The following is a 20,169-nucleotide window of genomic DNA, read 5'->3' on the forward strand; positions in this document are numbered from 1 at the left end:
AAATATATTGAATATAATTCTTCCATTTCTAAAATAAACTCATTTCCCTCCTTACTCCCTAGTAGAAATGAGGTACCCCAGGGACCATTAGAAGTATTGAGTATTTTACCAATTCTCCTGGGGTAGTCATTAGACATCTGTTGTAGTTAGGGTTAATCAATGAATTCCATAGAACATTTCAGATTACACCTCTAGGGAGAAGGACATTGTGTAGGTAAAAGAGCTTATGGTGGTACCTTGGGAATTATGTTGTACCCTCTAGGATTTTGCTCAGGTTTGTGGGATAAATTTTTCTTATTTGGAGGTAGTTATATTCCAAGCTTTTCTTTCTTTTCTTCTGTCTTTCTACCACCTTATATTACTCTGACTTGGATTCCTTGGTATAGGATCACTTTCAATAAGAGTGATCAAAGTATTTTTCCCACATGAAATTATGAAGTTTGGTTTCACATTTCCAAACCCTCTTATACTCTCGTAGGTCTAGATTTTCTGATTTCTTGATAAATGATATCTGAGCCTTTTATCTTTTGATTTTATTATGGTTTTCTTGGACTTCATTAATCTTAAATCGTTTCTCCTTGACAAATTGTATTTATAGTAGATTTCTCATACTTGTTTCAATTTTTTTGGTGGGGGGGGAGTGTGATTTGATTTTGCTGTATTTTTTTTTTACTGTTAATTAATTTGAAAGTTCTATGCTCCTTTCTATTTTTCACTTATTACATAATATTTTTTGGATTCTACACTAATCTGTTTTCTTTTCAAATGTATTTGCTCAAGAATTTTAAGTTCATTTCCTAATATTTGTCATTTAGTTAGTAGTCCTTGGAGGGAATCAATTTTGAATGGATTCTACTTATAAAGATACCCTATTTTCTTCATTTGAGATTTCAATTCAGGGTTATTTCAGGTCAAAATATTTGGATATTTTTATTATAAATTTTATTTTAAACAAATTTCTTTAGCTTTTTTGACTCAACTTTACATAAGTTTTTCACTTCGGGATTGAGGGTAGATATGGAGAGTCTCAAACAGCCATAATAATCATGGCACCATATGAAACAACTGAGCCTGCAACCCTGGGCTCTGAATAGTCCCCTCATCTCCATTCTTGGTTACAACTTTCTCTCTTGCCATAGTCCTGATTGAGGATGATGAGCGTTGACCAGGCCCTTCTCTGTCTTAGAGCCTTGGATGAGGCACCAGTCTCTGCCTTCTTTTTTCCTTAGCTATATGTGTATATCGATATCATCTACATCTTTATCCATATCTGTATCTATGATATAAATCCATATATAGATATGAATATTGATATCTGGGTCTATATCCATATTTAACGAGAGAGAGAGAGAGAGAGAGAGAGAGAGAGAGAGAGAGAGAGATCCCTATCAAAGTCCTGGGAAGTACAAATGAGAAGGAGTTTCAGATCTCTGACTCTGGTTGCTTGTCTTCTGACTGAAGGGGACAGAGGATCTGAAGACTGAGGTCTCATGAGAAATGAAGCCAAGCTCCATCTTCTTCCTTCTGTCCTGCAGGGAGTTAGTGAGGCTGCAATATGACTTTGCTCCCTTCCCTTCTATTACTTCTAGGCTGGTTAGGGATTAATAATTGCTGAATGGGTATCTTGAATTAGAGATTGTGGTTCCTGGTGCTTGCTGCCTTCTACAGTTATTGATGGGATGGGGTGGTAGAAAGGATAATGAAACCCCTTTATTTCAAATCACATAGGGAGCTTATGGTATGCTTCTAACAATTTTTTTTCAGTTGAGATTACCTAATTGGTGTTTTTCAACTCACTAATAACCTTAATTAGGCATAGAAATGGCTCTTTCATCACTGGAAAAGTCAAAGTGACCACAATAAATAGCTTAGGGAGACAAAGTTTATATAGTTGGACTGTAAAACATTACACAGAGCACTACACAAAGATGCCAGTTTGTTAGAAAATAAACATAAATATAATCTAAGAGTCCCAAGAGAATATATTTGGCTAGAGATGTCCCATTCTGACTTCTGAATTTTAAAGTGAAACTGGAAAGTTTAGATTGCATTGGTTCCTGGAAGCACATAAAAACTAGCTTGTTGCAAAGAAGGTAAATGGAAAAAACCCAGGGGAATTTATTGGATATCAATAGCAACACTGTTGTGAAATGAATGAAAATGAATCGGGAATATACAATTTAAATTTCTCTTATAACACACATGGGGTGAAAAGTACCAGGAAAAGTTTATTGGCAAGGTAGAGCTTGGGTACTGCCAAGACTGAAGTATGTTTTCGAAAATGGCTACAAATATTTGACAAACACAAATTGCAGCTGTGCTCACTTAGACACATTCTACAATTCTCATTATCTCATAGAGTGGGTATAGATAACAGCTGAGGACAATGTGGAGGTGCTGCCTGCCTATGGAATTTTGATGATGTGCTAACACTGGTAAAAATGAATGACTTTCCCCTAGAGATACCTCTAGCTGTATTCTCCCTGTGTCATTTCCTGATCTTTTCTGTCTAATTAGGTCAAGCAAAACCACATGCATTATGTCATTCCACTTCCTAACAAATTGCATTAAAAAAAAAAGATGTATATTTATAACCTAAATTTCTAAACATATCCCCCCATCCTTCCCCAGATGAGCATCTTTTGTAACAAAAAAAGAAAGGAGGGACCAGGGTGAGGATGGAAGCAACACAGTAAAACTGACCAACACAGGATCCAGATCTGACTGTATGCAACTTCTCCTTTCTTCATTGGGGTCTTTATGAGTCATTAGAATTAGACATAATTCAGTTTTATTGGTGATAATGATTTTTCCATTGCTATAACTTTTGTGTATACATTTTCTTGGTTCTGATTGTTTCACTTTTTATCAATTCATTTAAGACTTTCTGTGCTTCTATGTGTGCTTAATATTTATCACTTCTTACCTGTAAAATAATGACAAAATCCATGTAACAAATTTTTACCCATCCTATAATCAATATATACCGATTTTGTTTCCAATGAACTACATCTATAAAATATTATGAAGGCCTGTGATTTAATAGATATATCTTAATGAGTTACTTAAAGTCATAGAGGTTAATTGATTTATCCAGAGTTATAAAGTTATTAAGTCAGAGGAAGGATTTGAACCCAGGTCATCCTAACTATATCAGACTGTTTCTAGTTTTGTTAATAGTTCTGTCATTGCCTATCTCTCTGTCTTTTTGTCTCTATAAGTGTGTATTTATAGATACATATATGTATCTATATATGCATGTATCATATGCATACATATATATGTATATATATATATATGTATATAAACATTCAGGTAGATAAACCTATATTTTGTTCAACTGTTTTAAATTGTATTCAAATGTTCATGATCCGATTTGGGGTTTTCTTGGCAGATATTAGAGTGGTTTCCATTTCCTTTTCCAACTCATTTTACAGATGAGGAAACTGAGGCAAACAGGGTTAAATGCCCATGGTCACAAAGCTTGTAGGCAGGAGTGAATAAGTGTCTGAGACCAGATTCAAACTCAGGAAGATGAATCTTACTGACTCCAGGTCTGCCACTCTATCCACTGTGCCAACTTGTTATACCATTTTAATATGTAGCATAATAATATAAATAAAATAAATGATGCATTTACTGAATTTCTAATTGTAGTAAAAATGTTGAGCTCAATCAGTAAATATTTAGCAAATGTCTAATGTATAGTATGTACTATGCTATTTCCTGGGGACACAGAAACAATAATGAAACAGTCCCTGTCTTCAAGAAGCTTATAATCCATTAGAGGAAACTCTGTATATACAGATAAAAGAATATATAAAACACATGTAAAGACAATAAATAGAAGGCAATAATTGAACTGATTCCCATAGAAATTTCTTAAATCTATCTTGTTTTCAAAACATCAAAATATTCAATAATAAAGGCAGCATTACCAAGTTTGTAGAGCCTATAGCCACATGCTATCTCCTATCATTTAAGTCTTAATTTAAGAAATAAACATGTTATGTTGATGCTTGATGTTATTATGGTTTTATTGTTTAGAATATTTTATCCATTATTAAACTATTAACTAAAAGTAAAGCTATCAGAAAAAAAAGAGAAGAGATAGAGAAGGAGAAACCCCCCCCCCCCATTAAAAATGCCTTTAAAAGACAATGATCAATGTTGGAAGGGATGTGGGAAATCTGGGACACTAATACATTGTTGGTGGAGCTGTGGATTCTGGAGAGTAATTTGGAATTATGCCCAAAAGGCAACAAAAATGTGCCTGCCCTTTGATCCAGCAATACCATTACTGGCTCTATACCCTGAAGTGATGATTAAAAAAAAAAAGGGGGTAAAAATATCACCTGTACAAAATTCACAGCAGCTCTGTGGTGGCAAAGAAATGGAAACTGAGGGAATGTTCATCAATTGGGGAATGGCTTAACTAACATGGTATATGTATTTGATGGAATACTATTGTTCTATCAGAAACCAGAAGGGATGGGAATTCAGGGAAGCCTGGAGGGATTTGCATGAACTGAAGCTGAGTGAGATGAGCAGAACCAGAAGAACACTGTATACACTAACAGCAACATGGGAGTGATGATCAACCTTGATGGACTTGCAACAGGGCAACAATCAGGCACAGTTTTGAAATATCTGTGATGGAGAATGCCATCTGTATTCTGAGAAAGAATTGTGGAGTTTGAACAAAAATCAGAGACTATTGCCTTTAATTTTTTTTTAAATGTTATCTTATGTAATTCTGCTATATCACATACTATATGTTTCTTCCTTAAGGATATGATTTCTCTCTTATCACATTCAACTTAGAGCAATGCATACTATAGGAATGATGTAAAGACTAACAAACTGCCTTCTGTGGGGGATGGGGGAGGGAAGAAAGATTGGGGGAATATTGTAAAACTCAAATAAAACATTTCTAAAATTAAAAAAAATGCCTTTGAAGGATATTTCCTTCAGGAGTTAATCATAATCCTTTAAAAAAATTCTCATATTTATATTTAGGTTCTGATTCTTCAATGTGTATATAATTTCCTCTAAATATTTTTAAATCCTTGACAAAGATGGAGAAAAGAAAATAATCATTTACATAAATATCAGTGCAATTAAGGGTGGGACACAACAGGTTAGCATCACTTTGGGGTTTTTTTTTTTGTTTTTGTTGTTTTGCAAGGCAATGGGGTTAAGTGGCTTGCCCAAGGTCACATAGCTAGATAACTATTAAGTGAATGAAATCAGATTTGAATTCAGGTTCTGATTTGAACTCCAGAGCTGGTGCTGTATTCATTACAGCAACTAGCTTCCCCTCTTGCTTGTTTTTAAAAAGATCACATGGTATTTTTTTTACCTTTGTTTAGTCTGATGTCAGTGAAAAATTACAAAGTCTTGGATAAGGAAAATGGACAAAATTTTAAAATGAATGTTCAATGATTCTTTTTTATTTGATCATTTCTTTTGGATTTAGTTTGTCATTTCTCTTATATTGAAGAGGCCCTTCTATTAGTAGTCATCATGTCTCTTCCTTGTCATTTGTCTTTCTTGATTTCTTTGAAGAATATTTTATAATTGCATTGTTATGATCCTTGAGTGTGTCCTGGTAGACTAATTCCTAGATAATAATTTATTTATATTTTAGTTACTTTCTGCTAATTTTATTTTTGCTATATATAGAAATTCTTAGGACTTTATGAATATATTTGCACTCTATTGCTTATTGAAGCTATTAATTTTCTTAATTTCTTGACCCTTTATTTGTGACTTTATAAGCAGACCATCATGTCATCTAGAAATTAAAATAGTTTTGTCTTCTCTTTGCAGTTATCTATTGTTGACAATCTGTAGCTAATGTCAAATTGTTATTAGAGAAAAATCTTTATTTTCATTACCCTCCCCCTTTTTAAAGTAGTAAAGCTTCTGGGGTTTACTGGCAATCATACTAAATTTTTGGCTTAGATGTAGATTTTTAGTTAGATATTTTAATAAAATCTAAAAATGGTTCCTCTATGCCTATACTTTGTAGGATTTGAGCATAAATGTTTGTTATACTTGGATCAAAGCTTAACCAGAATCTATTCATATCATCATGTGATTTTGTCTGTTTTTGCTTGTTTTTAATATCATCTATAGCATGAATTATTTTCCCAACATGGACAAATTTTGGGGTTACTGATAAAAATCAAGCATCAGCATAATTTTTGGAAATATTTCTTTAATCTATTTTACTAATATTTCATTCAAATGAATATTAATTTATTAGTTTTATTAATTTATGGTTCTCTTTCTGCAATTTTTTTCCCTAGTTTATGCATCAGGAGTACATTTTTCCTTTTAAAGGAATTTTGTAAGGTGCTTTCCCAATTAGCTTTAATTTAAAAAGTATGTGTTAATTGGTCTTTTAATCAAGAAAAGATATTCAGAATCTACAATATAGAAATATATGGTAGAAAAACTAAGAATTCAAAATAAATAGACAATTAACTTCAGAAATATATACAATATTCATATTAACAGAACATGAAAGAGTTCCTACACAACTCTCAAATTTGAGTTCCCTTCAACTCTATGAATCTTTGATTCATTGATTTATTCAACAAATGTGCTAATAGTTGATATACATATACATGTATATTATCATGAAAATAGTAGGCAATGAATGCTTTTTTGAATGAAAAAAATGTACAGTAGAATTTCTGCAGAGAATTACAGTAACTAGATAAAATAAAATTACCGTAATAATAAAGTGATGTAGAAGAGAACACCTTATATAGTATGGATATGGTACATACCCTAGACAGTAAAAGAGTCAGCCTATGATGGGGGTAGAATGCCATCTTTCTCAGAGCTGTTGAGATGTGTTCTTGTCCTGATTTTGTTGCAAATTATATATATATATAAATTGCTTTCTCTTCCCAATGTCCCAAGCAACTCTCTAAGACTGCAAATTGCAGAAGAATTTCCTAACTGCATAGGTAGAGGGATTTTCTTCACTGAGACCCCTAATATTGATAGAATCACATTATCTTGATAATAAAATGTAGTGGAGTGCCTAGGTGGTGCAGTGGATAAAGCACCAGCCCTGGAGTCAGGAGTACCTGGGTTCAAATCCAGTCTCAGACATTTAATGACTACCTAGCTGTGTGGCCTTGGGCAAGCCACTTAACCCCATTTGCTTTGCAAAAACCTAAAATAATAATAATAATAATAAAATATAGTTTTTCTCTTCAGTATAAAAATCTGAAGAAAATTAAATATAACAAATAATGCTTTTATTTGCTTCAGTCATGTTCAATTCTTCATGGCCCCATTTGAGGTTATCTTGGGAAAGATACTGGAGTGGTTTGCCATTTCCTTCTCCAGCTCCTTTTACAGATGAAGAAACTGAGACAAACAGAGTCATAGAGCAAGGAAATTCTTGAGAACCAAATTTGACCTAACATCTTCCTGATTGCAGGTCCAGTACTCTATTTATTGTGCTCCATAGAAGAATAATTCACTGTAGGATGAGACAGGCTTATTTCTATTTGAATGTCATAAAAAGAAATGAATGATATCAACAATAAACAAATGAATACATCAATAAATGAATGAATGAACAAATAAAATAATAAAATAAATTAATGAACAAATAAGTAGCTAAATAGTTAGATAAATAAATGAATGAATGAATAAAAAGGTTAATTCATCCAGAACCCAGATTCAATCTAGATTTTGCTTGGAAACCATAGAATTATGTGATCAGGTTACAAAGAGTTAACAAATAATATCTAGAAAGATATGATAAAGTAAGCAGAATAATACAATGGACTCTATAGCTGTCTCTCCTGGTTCTTCATAAACTAATAGACAACAAATTCTACAAGTCTGAACCCTAAAATATCTTTGGGAATTCATTCAATAAACAATAGGGGCACTATTACAGATGTAGTGGAGGTCTAGCCCAAGAACAGAGTATATCCAGTAGTATGTCTCCTCGAGGATGAAGATGAGCATCCTTCTTCTGGGAGAGTCATGATGGTGTGAAAGAGTAGTGACTTGGAGAAACTATGGCATATAGTTAGATAATTATTTAACTGGTTTTTTTCTCCTAGCCACATTAAAAATGGGAGGCTCTTTGGCTATAGGGGGGTATTCAAAAAATTACAGTGAGCCCCTCTATTTTTCTCTCTCTAGCCTTAACCGTATTGATTTTTCTATTTGTACTTGAATTCTCATTCACAGTTCTCTGTAAGGAACCCAAGTCATGACCTCCTGGCTTAGAGATTTCTCCCCTCTGAGTCCATGTGGGGCATGATGAAATGGAACTCTGTGATTTCTGCATTACTGTGAATTCATAAAAATCTGGAGGGTATGTTGGTCCCTTGGCTCTCCATAGTCTGAGTTTGCAAATTGCATGGCCCAACCTTCGGGAATGACCTTCTAGCTCAAGGTTAGAGGAAGCTAAGAGATGGATTAGATAGGAAAAAACCATACTGCATTTGGAAATGAACTTGGTGAGATCACAATTAAATAGGAACTACTTCTCCCAGAAATAGAGGTGTTTTAAGAAAGAATTTGCTTCTGAATAGGGGGAAATATTTGTATATCTGTTCCTGCTTTATCTTCAAAGTAAATATGCCTTTGTAAAAAAACGAATTGATGTTAATGGGTTAAATAGTATGAGGATGGAAATAATTGCTCCTACTAACAATAGGGAGAACCAATGCTAGGGAGAACCACCTGTGGAGCTGCAATCTGATGGGAGGAGAGAAAAGATTATCCAACCCAACCTCATAGACATCGATGACCAGTGTAGTAACCTGGTCATAAGAAAGGGCAGTCAGAGCATTCAGGCTATGGGTCTACAATTGTCTGCATTTAATACTACCCCACAAATTTTGAGAATACTTTTTGGGAGATATAGCTGTACCAAGCAGTCATCTCTTCCATTAAAAATCCATGAAATAAAAAACTCTCTAAGTATAGTGATGTGGTGGAAAAAAATAAAAGCCACATATGAACAGTAGGAAATCTCTATAATTCCCATGTACTGTTTTAGTCTACTCTTACATTTCAGTGTTAGGAGCAGCTCAGTGTCCTGGAGTCAATAAGATGAGTTCAAATTTGTCTGCAGATAGTGTATGACCCTGGATAAATTACTTAACTTCTGTGGGCCTCAACTGTAAAATGGGGACAGTAACAGCACCTATCTCCAGGGGATTGTGAGATAATTATCTACTGAGATGATGCTTGTAAAAACAGTGAATAGCACATTGTAGGCTATTAATAAATGCTTATTCTCTAGCTGTTTTGTCTGCTCCTAGGGTTATTCTGAGATTACAGTGAGTCTTTAGAAGATAAAGGTTGTGTCACGCAACTTTCAATATGCTACAAAAAATCAATTGTTTTATCCATAATTCACCAAGTGTTAAACAAGTTGTAAATGTAATTTACTAATAGATTAATGAAAAGAAAAGAAAAAAAAATAAGTGCATTTAAATTCTTTAGCAGAACCCTGACTAAGGCCACTCTTCCATTGAAAGTGGGCTCTTAGTTTCCAAGGTTTTCTGTATTTCACCCTTTGGGAAACATGGAGAAAAACTGTTGACCACACATGATTTAATTTTTCTATCCTTGGACTCCCGTGTTACTAAAGCTGACTTGCATCACATAAGAGTATCAGTCCTATCACTGTTTCAGGCAGTGTACAATCCAAATGTTAATAATGTGGAGCAGGGCACCTTGTAGTTTTCTTTTTTTCCCCATTCTATTCCCTTGTGAAAGACAGATGTGTTGTGTCTAATTATTCACTGATTGGTATCGGGAGATACATTAACATAATTGGCACATTTGTTCTAATTAACAGAGGGAAACTGCCACATGCCACCCAACATGAAAAGTGAGTCTAGGAAAAAATCTGCAGGAAAAGTCAAAACTAGTCTTTAGCAATTCCAAATACTTTGAATGGGGCAAAACAATGATGGGGAAAGAAAATCTTCCAAAGATCGTAGCTTTTTAGAGTACAATAATTAGATGAGCCTATATTAATCAACTAAATAATTATATAAAAGGGGAAAGCTGTTACAAGTGAGCCAATCATCAAATGAACAGGCAACCAAGCCAAGCTACCAGGAATATTATTAGCTACAAGTTGAAAACCCTTGCCAAAATCTACTGCCTTAGAAAGTACAGGAATTAGCCTGAATCATTTGATAAATCAAAAGATCTAAAAGATACTTGTGGTTAATATATTTCATTAAATCATGTTCCCTCCACCCACCCCCCCCCCCATCCCCATTCCCCACCCCACAACCTCTCCGTGGATAGTGAATGGGTTCTATTTCAACCTATCTTCAACATTCTGGCACCATTTTTAGCATCCTGCTTCTGACCAACTGGCAAGATGTATTTGAGGCAATGATTTTTCTTTGCCCTGGTGTTTCTTTTTTTAGAAAATGAAATTGAGCACACTCCATTCACAACAATGATTTTATAACAAATATAAATTTTTAAGAAGGAAATAAAAATAAAAAACACATTTGTCAAAATGTGTTGCATTCAATGAGGAAGGTCATGGCACCAAAAGAGGAAGGGACTTGCTGAGTATGTCCTGGGTTCCTGCTGGGCCAGGTTCTCTCCTAACTCTTCCAGGAATAGATAGAAGTATTATGATGCAAATGGTATTATTCGATTTTTGAAATATAAAAACATTGTCACTTCAACCATTACCCATTATATAGAATCCTGGGATTCTTTCATGAACAAGTGACACTAAGTATATTTTTAAGTTTTAAAAACTAATGGTCTGTAAGCAGTTTGAAATTGCATCTCCAGGAGAATGTAAAAAAAAAAATAGATTGGGAATGAAACAGCAAGTGAAAAAAAACTTCAACGACATTTTACTCAGTAGTTGTTACTTTTGTCTGAGCTGCCAAAAGAATGAATTTGTTTTCCTGCTGAGGAAACACTCCCTTAATTGCACATATGTCCAAGTTCACTACTTTGGAAAACTAAATCCCCATACACTGTGGGAACTAACTTTTTCTTAAACCCCACAACTTCACTTCAAGGCATGAAGTTATTCAATTAGGAGATCAACATTTATTTTAAAATATCATTCATCTTGTTTTTAAGTGCCTAATGTATGTAAAGTACTGGGGATATTTATGTTCTTCCTTGTTTATATCTATGATTGCATAGGCAGAGGAAACTATCAATTTAGATCAGTACCTGTTCTGCCTGGGGATAGGAAAGATCCAATAACTTGTCAAAGGTGTCAGGGACTGAAAGTGAATTTTCCTTATTTTAAGACCAGTTCCCTCTACCTGCTCTACCACAATGCCTTTCAATCAATCAAAAGATATTCATTTATTTATTAAGTGCATGTTTTGGACCAGGCAGTATTGGGTGCTGGAGATATAAAGACAAAAAAGAAACATTTTTGTCCCCCCCCCAAGGAATTTATATTTTCTTGGGGCACAGACTGAGAAAATTTGTATAAATCATATTGAAAACCAATAAAATATGCATTTTTAAGCACTTACTACGGATCACGAACTCTTCTAGTGTTTGAAGATACAGGGGGAAAAATAAAATAGTTCCTATATCTTCAGACACAAAAAGAGCATGTTTTAGGATAAAACTGCCAATGGTTTTGAGGAATTGTGCATATAAAATGGATATAAATTGATTGAGGGCGTCACTAATTGTTGAGGAGGTCAGGAAAGATTTTGTATATTTACGTTGAACTTTGAAGGAAACTAGCACTTCTCAGAGGCAATGGTGAAATACAGGAGAAGAATGAAGAAGTCTGATTCTGAAGAGGATGATCCAAAGGGGGATAGTAAGGAGGCAATCAAGAGTACCAAATACTACGGAGAATGAATATTGAGGAAAGGCTATTAGATTCAGCAATTCAAAGATCACCAGAAATGTTGGACAGAGCATTTTCAGTTGAGTAATGAAGTTTATTTATTTATTTTTAATTTTTGCAAGACAATGGGGTTAATGACTTGCCCAAGGTCACACAGCTAGGTGATTATTAAGTGTCTGAGCTCAGATTTGAACTCAGGTCCTCCTAACTCCAGGGCTGCTGCTCTATCCACCACACCACCTAGCTGCCCCTGTGGGGTAATGAAGTTGAGATACAGATTGCAGAAAGTTTAGAATAGAATAAAAGTTCAAGTAGGAGCTCTAGGGCCAACTGGGTTGTGACCTGCTCTTAAGTGTAGGCAAGCAAAGAAAGGAACAGATAAAAAGGGGCTGAGGATTAGAAAGAGGAAGGAAATGATAGTTGGGGTAGTCTGCTGCTGGATAAAGGAGAGGATGAGATTGAAGTACCTGTAGAAAGTTGGGTGAGAATTTCCATCTCTTTCAGAGATAAGTAGAGAATGGAGGTTAATATCTGGGGAACATGAGGGGAGAAGATGGGGAGCAGGATGATTGTGATAGGTGACTCAGTTTTCACAGTAGTAAATAAGGCAAGATATGGATAAAGGAATGTCATGAAAGGTATGAAGAGAGAAGACAACAACAGTCATTGTTGTGAGAGATGGAATAAGAGAGGTGTATAATGGTTATGCAAGACTTGCGGTAAGAAAGACTCATCTTCCTGAGTTCAAATATGGCTTCAGATACTTACTAGCTTCTGATCCTCAGTTTGTCTCAGTTTTCTCATGTGTAAAGTGATGTAAAGAAGGAAATGACAGACTACTCCAGTATCTGCCAAGAAAACCTCTAACAGGATCAATGAAGAAACAGGCATGATCGAAAAATGACTGAACGGCAGAATAGTTGTCCTACTACAGTGAGGGCACAGTTGAGAGTAAATCACATATATATGTACTGGATTTTGTCAGTATAATGTCATCACTTCCTTCAGTTCTGTTCAGCAGCATATGAGAAGGAACAAAGGAGGAAGATGGTGGGAGCGATTCAGGATTTGCATGAATTGTGAGAATAAACAGGGGATTTAAGAGTAGAATTATAACTTCACTGATTCAAGACAGAGTCAAATTTGGGAAAAGTAAGGTACAAGGAGAGATAGAAAGATAGATTATGATCTAATATATAAGTTTCATGTTATTGAAGTAACAGTATTACCATTCTTTTCTGTATTTGTGATAGAAAAAATCATTCACAGGAGTGGAATAGATTGAGAAAATGGAGGATTAAAGAACATCAACATTTTTGATGACTCCCCCAAAATGAGAGCTGGAATGAAGGAGACTGAGCTATGTACTGACTTTTTTTGAGAAAGAAGGGTGAATGTCCTGAGGGTCTGTAGATAAAAGTGAGCAGAATTTGAATTGGGTGATCAATTTAGATAGAGGAAATTTCTACAGTGGACTGGTTGCCAAGTGATAAGAATAGAAGAGTCTAGAAGTGGTAAGGGGGAACATAGTGTCTTCTGACTCTCCCTCTGGATCCAGTGATCTGGAGTGTATATAAGATGGCGCAGACAGCACCAGAAAGGAAAGACAGGGATGTATTATCATACAGAGGAAGTCAGGAATCAGTCAATGCCAGAAGAAGAAAAAAAACAAGAGATGAAATTTAAAAAATAAAAGAAAATGTATTAAGTTTCAGCACTTAGCATAGCAGCTGATGTTAGTTAACTGACTGATTATTAATTATAGAAGCAGCCAGATATAGAGCGCAATCATGTATGTGATGGGCAGGGTAGGATTGGAGTGAATGAAGAGAGGGCTCAAGGACTGGAAAGGAGAGGCGTTCTTGGAAGTTATGGATTCGGTATCACTGGGACGGGAAGACTGAAAAGAAATAGGTAAATACTAAGTTATAGGGAATAGGTTCAAGCAGATGATCAATGAAGAGAAAGGAACTATTGCCTCTGAAATCAGATTGGAAGGTTTAAGAACAGTGAGTTAACTGAGATTGTTAGGGAAGAGTAGCCCATCTACATGAAGAGAAGTTTGTATTTTGGGGACACTTGATACAGTTGGAATAATGATTCCAGAACAAAAAGGGAAGAAAGCCCTCAAAACTGAACTATCATACTGATGAACTCATAATTAAGCATTCCTTATTCTACTATGTAATTCCAACTGAGGCCATTTTTCTTCAAATTCAAAAGAACATATTTTTTTTTTTTTCCCCATAAAAATCTCTTTTGCTTGCAGAGCATACAAAAGACTGCAGAGAGACAATACCCGTGCATGGAAATTCAGGCAAATAGAGTTACTATTAAGAGATAACAGAAGCAAAGCATGAAGCACCTTGATGAAACAAAGCAAATTGCAGTCATGTTCATAATCAATTAGATGGAGATGACCACTTGATACTGAATATTTGGAAGTCTCCTCCTGATGCTGCTAGCCTTTTATACTCTGACAGAATCAGTTGAAAAGAGTCTGTTTCACATTTACCGAGATTCAACAAAATAATTTATTCCTTTGCACTCCACCCATATTTTTCCCAAATCCTAATTAAAGATGCAAATGTTGATAAATATGATAGAGGTTTCTAAACACAACCGGGTCACTAAGTTACACACTGTTCTCTGTTCTTCCAATTAAACTCCTATGAGAGACAGTTCAATTATAATTAGAGAGGCAATTATCCCCTTGTTAAAGGTGTGACAAATCACACATTTTCTATTAAAATTTAGTTTTGTTTCTTATGCCATATTAACTAATTTTAAATACACTGATATTGAGATCTCTGACCTATGCAAAAGAGACAATTGGAGAAAACACTGTATTATGAATCTTTTTTTTTTCCCTCTTGGCTCACTTTGTGATCTCAACATTTTTCTTTCATCTATGGAATGAGCAAAAATAAGTGGTGCAGATTCACAGCAGACCTCTCTAGTGTACTGAAATTAAAGTAGGTAGCTAAATTAATTTCTTTATTTCCTAGGGAAACTGAGGAGTTGTATCCATAAAAAGTGAAGAAGCTACATCACTAGAATGAAGTATAGGATTTGGATCCCTGACTTTAGTTTATGGAGATTTATCTATGAAATTCTATTTAATTTTTTGTTTGTTTTGAGATTAGGTCTCCTTTTCTTGCCCCCAAATTTAAGTAATTATAGGAGACATGAATTAAAGTGTTTAAAGAGTCAATATTTATTTCTTTGCACATTTGTTCTCATTTTTCACCTCTCCTTGTGAAGTATAGATAGTATCAATGAGGTTTTTTTGTATGACTGGTTTTAGTCAGCATTTGTTATAAGAATGAGTATATGAATTACTCTCCTAATGCCTTGTCTTTATTGCGAGTTTACATGGGAAAGTGTTTGAATCATAAATACTGAGTTCTCTTTTTTTCATAATGATAACTCACATTTATGTAACAATTATAATAATACATACCCTTTCAAAGTTTGCAAAACCTTTTTCACAACTATGAAATAGATATAGAGAATATCATTTTTACCATTTTAGAGCTGAAGTTATTGTGCCTATGGGAAGATAAGTAGCTTTTACTATAAAGCTAATATCTCTCAAAATCAGTAGTCTATGATAGTACTCGGCAAGAGAAGTTCTAGTGGCTGGTGACTAGCTGGCAACAACACCTTCCTCATGTCGCACCATTTATATGTTCATTCTCTACCCAAGACTCATGGGATCAGTGTTTGATTTCTCCATATCACTGTTTTAATCAAAATAGTCAAAGAATTGATTGATTCTAAACACAACTGGGTCACCTATCAATGGGCAAGACAGTGATTTGTCCTTGGCCTTGCTCCTTCCTCTTACATTCTCTTTCCTTTGGGTTCAGAAGGAGGAAAGTCAGCAATGGTTTTGAAGAATGGATTTAACCCATACTCACTGTTGAGTAGAAACAGAGTTGAAGTATATTTTTTTCTAGATACTATCATCTTTTGGAATCAGTGAATTGAAAAGGACAATGGTCACTGTGAAAATACTTGAAGAGGACAGGTGTTCTATCAGGGTAGACTTTGTAGGCAGCTGTTGGAAGGGCCATTTTAAAATTTTCAAGAAATTCTTCCAAGTCTTTCTGTTAGATTGTAAGTTTCTTGAGGGCGGGAAATAGGAATTTGTCTTTCTTTGTATCCTCCTTGTAGCACTCTAAAATTTTGCCTTGACTAAGAAATAAGTCTCTCATCTTTTATTTTCACTTCCAAATAAACTAAGAGGCTTTATGCTCATCTAATTCAATTTAATGAGCATTTTAAAAGCTTCTGCTGGATGGGTAAGCACTGAAGATGCGATTCCCCTATCCCAAAAGAATCAGTAGGCTGATATTCTATACTCAATTCAATAATAATAATAATAATAATAATAATGTTTGTCCTTCATTTTCAAAGAAGACTATGACATCAGGGAGGTGATGCCATGATAAACACAAATCCAAGTGAACTGGATTTGAGTGAGTGCTGCTGCACTCAGTCACCAGTCTCACTTTCTCTTCCACACCCAACTGGTTCCAGTGGCCAGATATGAATCAGGATGACTGGAGATGGCCCTGGATGTGAGACAATCAGGGTTAAGTGACTTGCCCAAGGTCACTTAGTAAGTGACAAGTATCTGAGGCTAGATTCAACTTCCCATCCTCCTGATTCCAAGGCAAGTGTTTTATCTACTGAGCCACCTAGCTGCCCTTAATCAGTTCAATATAGACTTTACCAACTTGTTACTGCTTTTTGACTCCCAGAGAGTGGTTTATCTCCTCCTACTTATCTTGTGTCAAATAGGAAAGAAAATTGACAATGAAGGGGATGATATTAAGGGTCTTTAATATAAGCTAAAATAAAACTTCAAGAAAATCACAGACCACTCACAACAATCGAGGGTTAGAAGAAACAATATTTAAGAAAGAATTCTTTAAAGTTAAAACATTTTTAGAACTTCATATTAAGTAATCTTAATCACTGTGTTAAATTTATCCAATAAAAGCAGGTACCTTAAAAATGAAACAATGAAAATACAATGATAATAAGAGCACTGAAGAGGAAGAAAAATAACAGATCATTGTAATGCTGAAACATTATGCAGATGGAATGCATTGAAATGACTTTGAAATGGGATTCGGGTGGGTTGGGGAATATCACTGAGTGGAATTTGTGTGTCGTCTCTCTGCTTATAAAAGTATTGATATGATTTTGAAAATCAGTCCGTAATGAAGCAAATTACAAATATATTGTGAGAACCTTCTATATGCCTCACATCGAAATATTTTGTTAAGGCTCAATCCCTTGCCCTTTTCGGTCTAACAGCTGCACTTCTAGAAGATTCTTAATTTTTTGCTTTGACTTGAGAGAACAAATAATTTTTCTATTAGTCAAGTCATGTAATCTTTCTGGGTCTTCTAGTTTTCTTATCTAGAAAATGAGGGGTTTGGACTTAGGTCTTTTCCAGAAAGTCTGAGGTCTGTCTGAGAGTTGCACTTCTGTATAGCAATTCTTCTGTACTTTAAGAATATTCTTCAAACAAATAAATGAAATATAAAACAAAGAATACATCCATCTCTAAATTAAAGTAATCATGTAATCTTTCAACCTACCAAGCTACCCTTCATCTTTTTTTTTCTTTTTTAATTTATTTCACCCTCTTGAGCAAATGGCAGTAATAAAGTGTCATATTAAGATATTCATTAGCCTCTGGTCTTGGTGATTATAATAGTGTTGAAAAGAGTCTACACAGAAGCTGTCTTAGGCTGCTAGCCAGTACGCTTGCTTGATCTCTCAGTTCTGACTTCAAAAAGGAGAAAGAAAAACACACATTAAGAATTGTTCTTTTTAGTGTCAAATGGGTATATGATTTTTGAGCTTGCCAAGTGCTAATTGGTCTCTTCCCCAATGATGGAACAAATAAAATTCACAGCCAATTAGCTTGCAGTCATGAAGCTTTACTACTCGACAAAGTACATCACTCTGTTATGGAGTTTAGAAAAGATGTGTAATTATTAAGATCTCTTCCCACTGGAGATTTTTGCTGAGATCAGTTCACTTTGAGCGATACTGAGCTACAGTCATATATCTATAGATATACATGCTACGTTCATGATATATTTTGGTTTTTAATATAGTATAATGGAAGAGGTTTACATTAGATTTTTTTTTTTTTTGCAAGGCAGACGGGGTTAAGTGGCTTGCCCGAGGCCACACAGCTAGGTAATTATTAAGTGTCTGAGACCGGATTTGAACCCAGGTACTCCTGACTCCAGGGCCGGTGCTTTATCCACTGCGCCACCTAGCCGCCCCTACATTAGATTTTTAAAAATATGATTAAGGAGACATGTAGCTACAGACGCATCTACAAATGAAACATTGACAGAGATAGGTATTGCTTTTCTACTACTCAGACTTAATCATATTGTTAATGGATCTATGATCTTTTTAAGAGTTACACTTTTTGCCTCTGTATTTTAAGAAACTTCTTCAAACCAATAGATATCCTCTCTAAATTGATCACATAAGGTTTTTCAGATCTTTCACTGTTTGATAGAATAGCTGTAACCATGGCTAATTAGATCTCAGATTTGAGAGGATTACGAGAAAAACTATGTAAAGTCACCTTCAAGGTGTTTTTCTTCTTGAAAAAGGTTTTATAAATATACTTGTAGGAATGTTGGGATTTTCCAAATGCTTTATATTCAGTTGCCAACATCAGCCAAAACAAAGCTTCAGATTGGTGTGGGATTATTAGATAGTTTATTGATAAGCTTTGTTTTTTTGTTTAAGGGAAATCAATCTGATGTTCAAGAACCAAATGTTCTTATTTCCCAAAAAGGGAAAAGATGTAGAGTCACTGAGCACCTGCTTTGCTAGTTTGTTAAATCTTTGTGCTCTGAAAATTGAGACTTTCTCTGAAGCCCTAACTTCCTGTCCAACAGGGAACTAATACTTAATGCTTTTGATAAATCTTTCTGCTGTGGGGGAATGTATTTCTTAGAAATGATCTCTTTTATACAGTAGAGAAGAAATAAACGTTACTGAAAATAATAAACTTTCTAGTAATTCATTGTAATTAGTAGTCGCAAGTTAACTGCCAATTTACTAAATAGCAAATGAATCCATATCCCTTTGTTCTGTTGACCTAGCCTATGTCCTAGTCTAGAGATTATTCCTTGTCTAGAGGTCATTCATGAAGATAAGTTATTAACCTTTCAATAAAGAGTGGGGGTGTTTTTTTTTTTTTTCCTTTAAGGTCTAGGAATGAGTACTAAGATGTTAAAAGACCAATTAGCATAACAAATGTTAGAAGGCTAATTTTGCTCACTATTCAGCCTTAGGTTTGTGAAGTCATTTATCAGACATCTCCAGAGTATGATACTAAGCGATAGCATGTGAAAACATGTCTATATATGGAAAAGCACTTTTGGTTGTTAAAGATACTTGGAGAAGTATTTGACCTGGAATGATTTATTGACAGGTGGTCAGAAGGTTTTTGTATGTAACACTTCTTTTATCATAGCAGAAATAAACATATGCAATAAATGTTGGGCTAAACTTTCCCAAGTTAAAAAACTAACACCCACATCCATATGTGCTAGCTAATTCTTTACCCCAAACTAGTGTCTGTTGTACAGTGCTTGTGAGTCTGAGTGTTCCCAGGATAAAAGGAGGAAAATATTCAGAGGAATATAATTTCAAACTTGCTACTGCCCTAACAGATTTTGTTCTTTTGATGACAAAAAAAGAAACAGTGGCACCTTCATATATCTTAACAGGTAGCTTACTTACCAGGTGCCTGAACAAATACTGCAATGTTCCATTTTCTTGAAAGGAATTGCAAAAATAAAACTAAGTTGCCTGTAGCCCTGTCCAGTGGGGCATTCTAATTGACTCCCAAGTCATCAATCAGTTCCCAATCAATCTATTCTGCCAGCAGCAGGCAGTTAGGACTCCATTATCACCCATTTATCATGCCATACCTTAATTCACTGCGCCATTAGCCATGGATTGGGCCTCAGTTAGGGTAACTAACTGCCAGTTGCAAAATGGAGGAAATTGTTGGTCACTCACCTCAGCCATGGGTATGCCTTCAGGTGGGCGACACTGGAGCAGGACTTCCTGTTCCAAGGACACTTCCTTTCCTAAAGGTTCTTGTTCAAAAGTCTTCCGAAGATCTGGAAAATATGAATGGAACAGTGTGTGTTTCAATTAGGTTAACAGCTGTTCACTGTTAGAAAGCATGATGGCAACCTGTGGTGTTAGTAATATGGTTTTTATGACCACTGTCATTATTA

The 20,169-nt window shown here is 34.9% G+C and overlaps 1 protein-coding gene across 1 annotated transcript in view; it reads right to left on the reverse strand.

Annotated features, from left to right (window-relative positions):
- UNC5C (unc-5 netrin receptor C) overlaps positions 1-20,169 on the reverse strand; it is a 435,583-nt gene that overhangs the window by 96,693 nt on the left and 318,721 nt on the right. Inside the window, exon 4 of the mRNA XM_074228072.1 lies at positions 19,946-20,049. Coding sequence (XP_074084173.1) covers positions 19,946-20,049 — 104 coding nt within the window. The remainder of the gene's footprint in view (positions 1-19,945; positions 20,050-20,169) is intronic.

Source organism: Macrotis lagotis, chromosome 3 (genome assembly GCF_037893015.1).
Source record: "Macrotis lagotis isolate mMagLag1 chromosome 3, bilby.v1.9.chrom.fasta, whole genome shotgun sequence".
NCBI classification, from domain to species: Eukaryota; Metazoa; Chordata; class Mammalia; order Peramelemorphia; family Peramelidae; genus Macrotis; species Macrotis lagotis.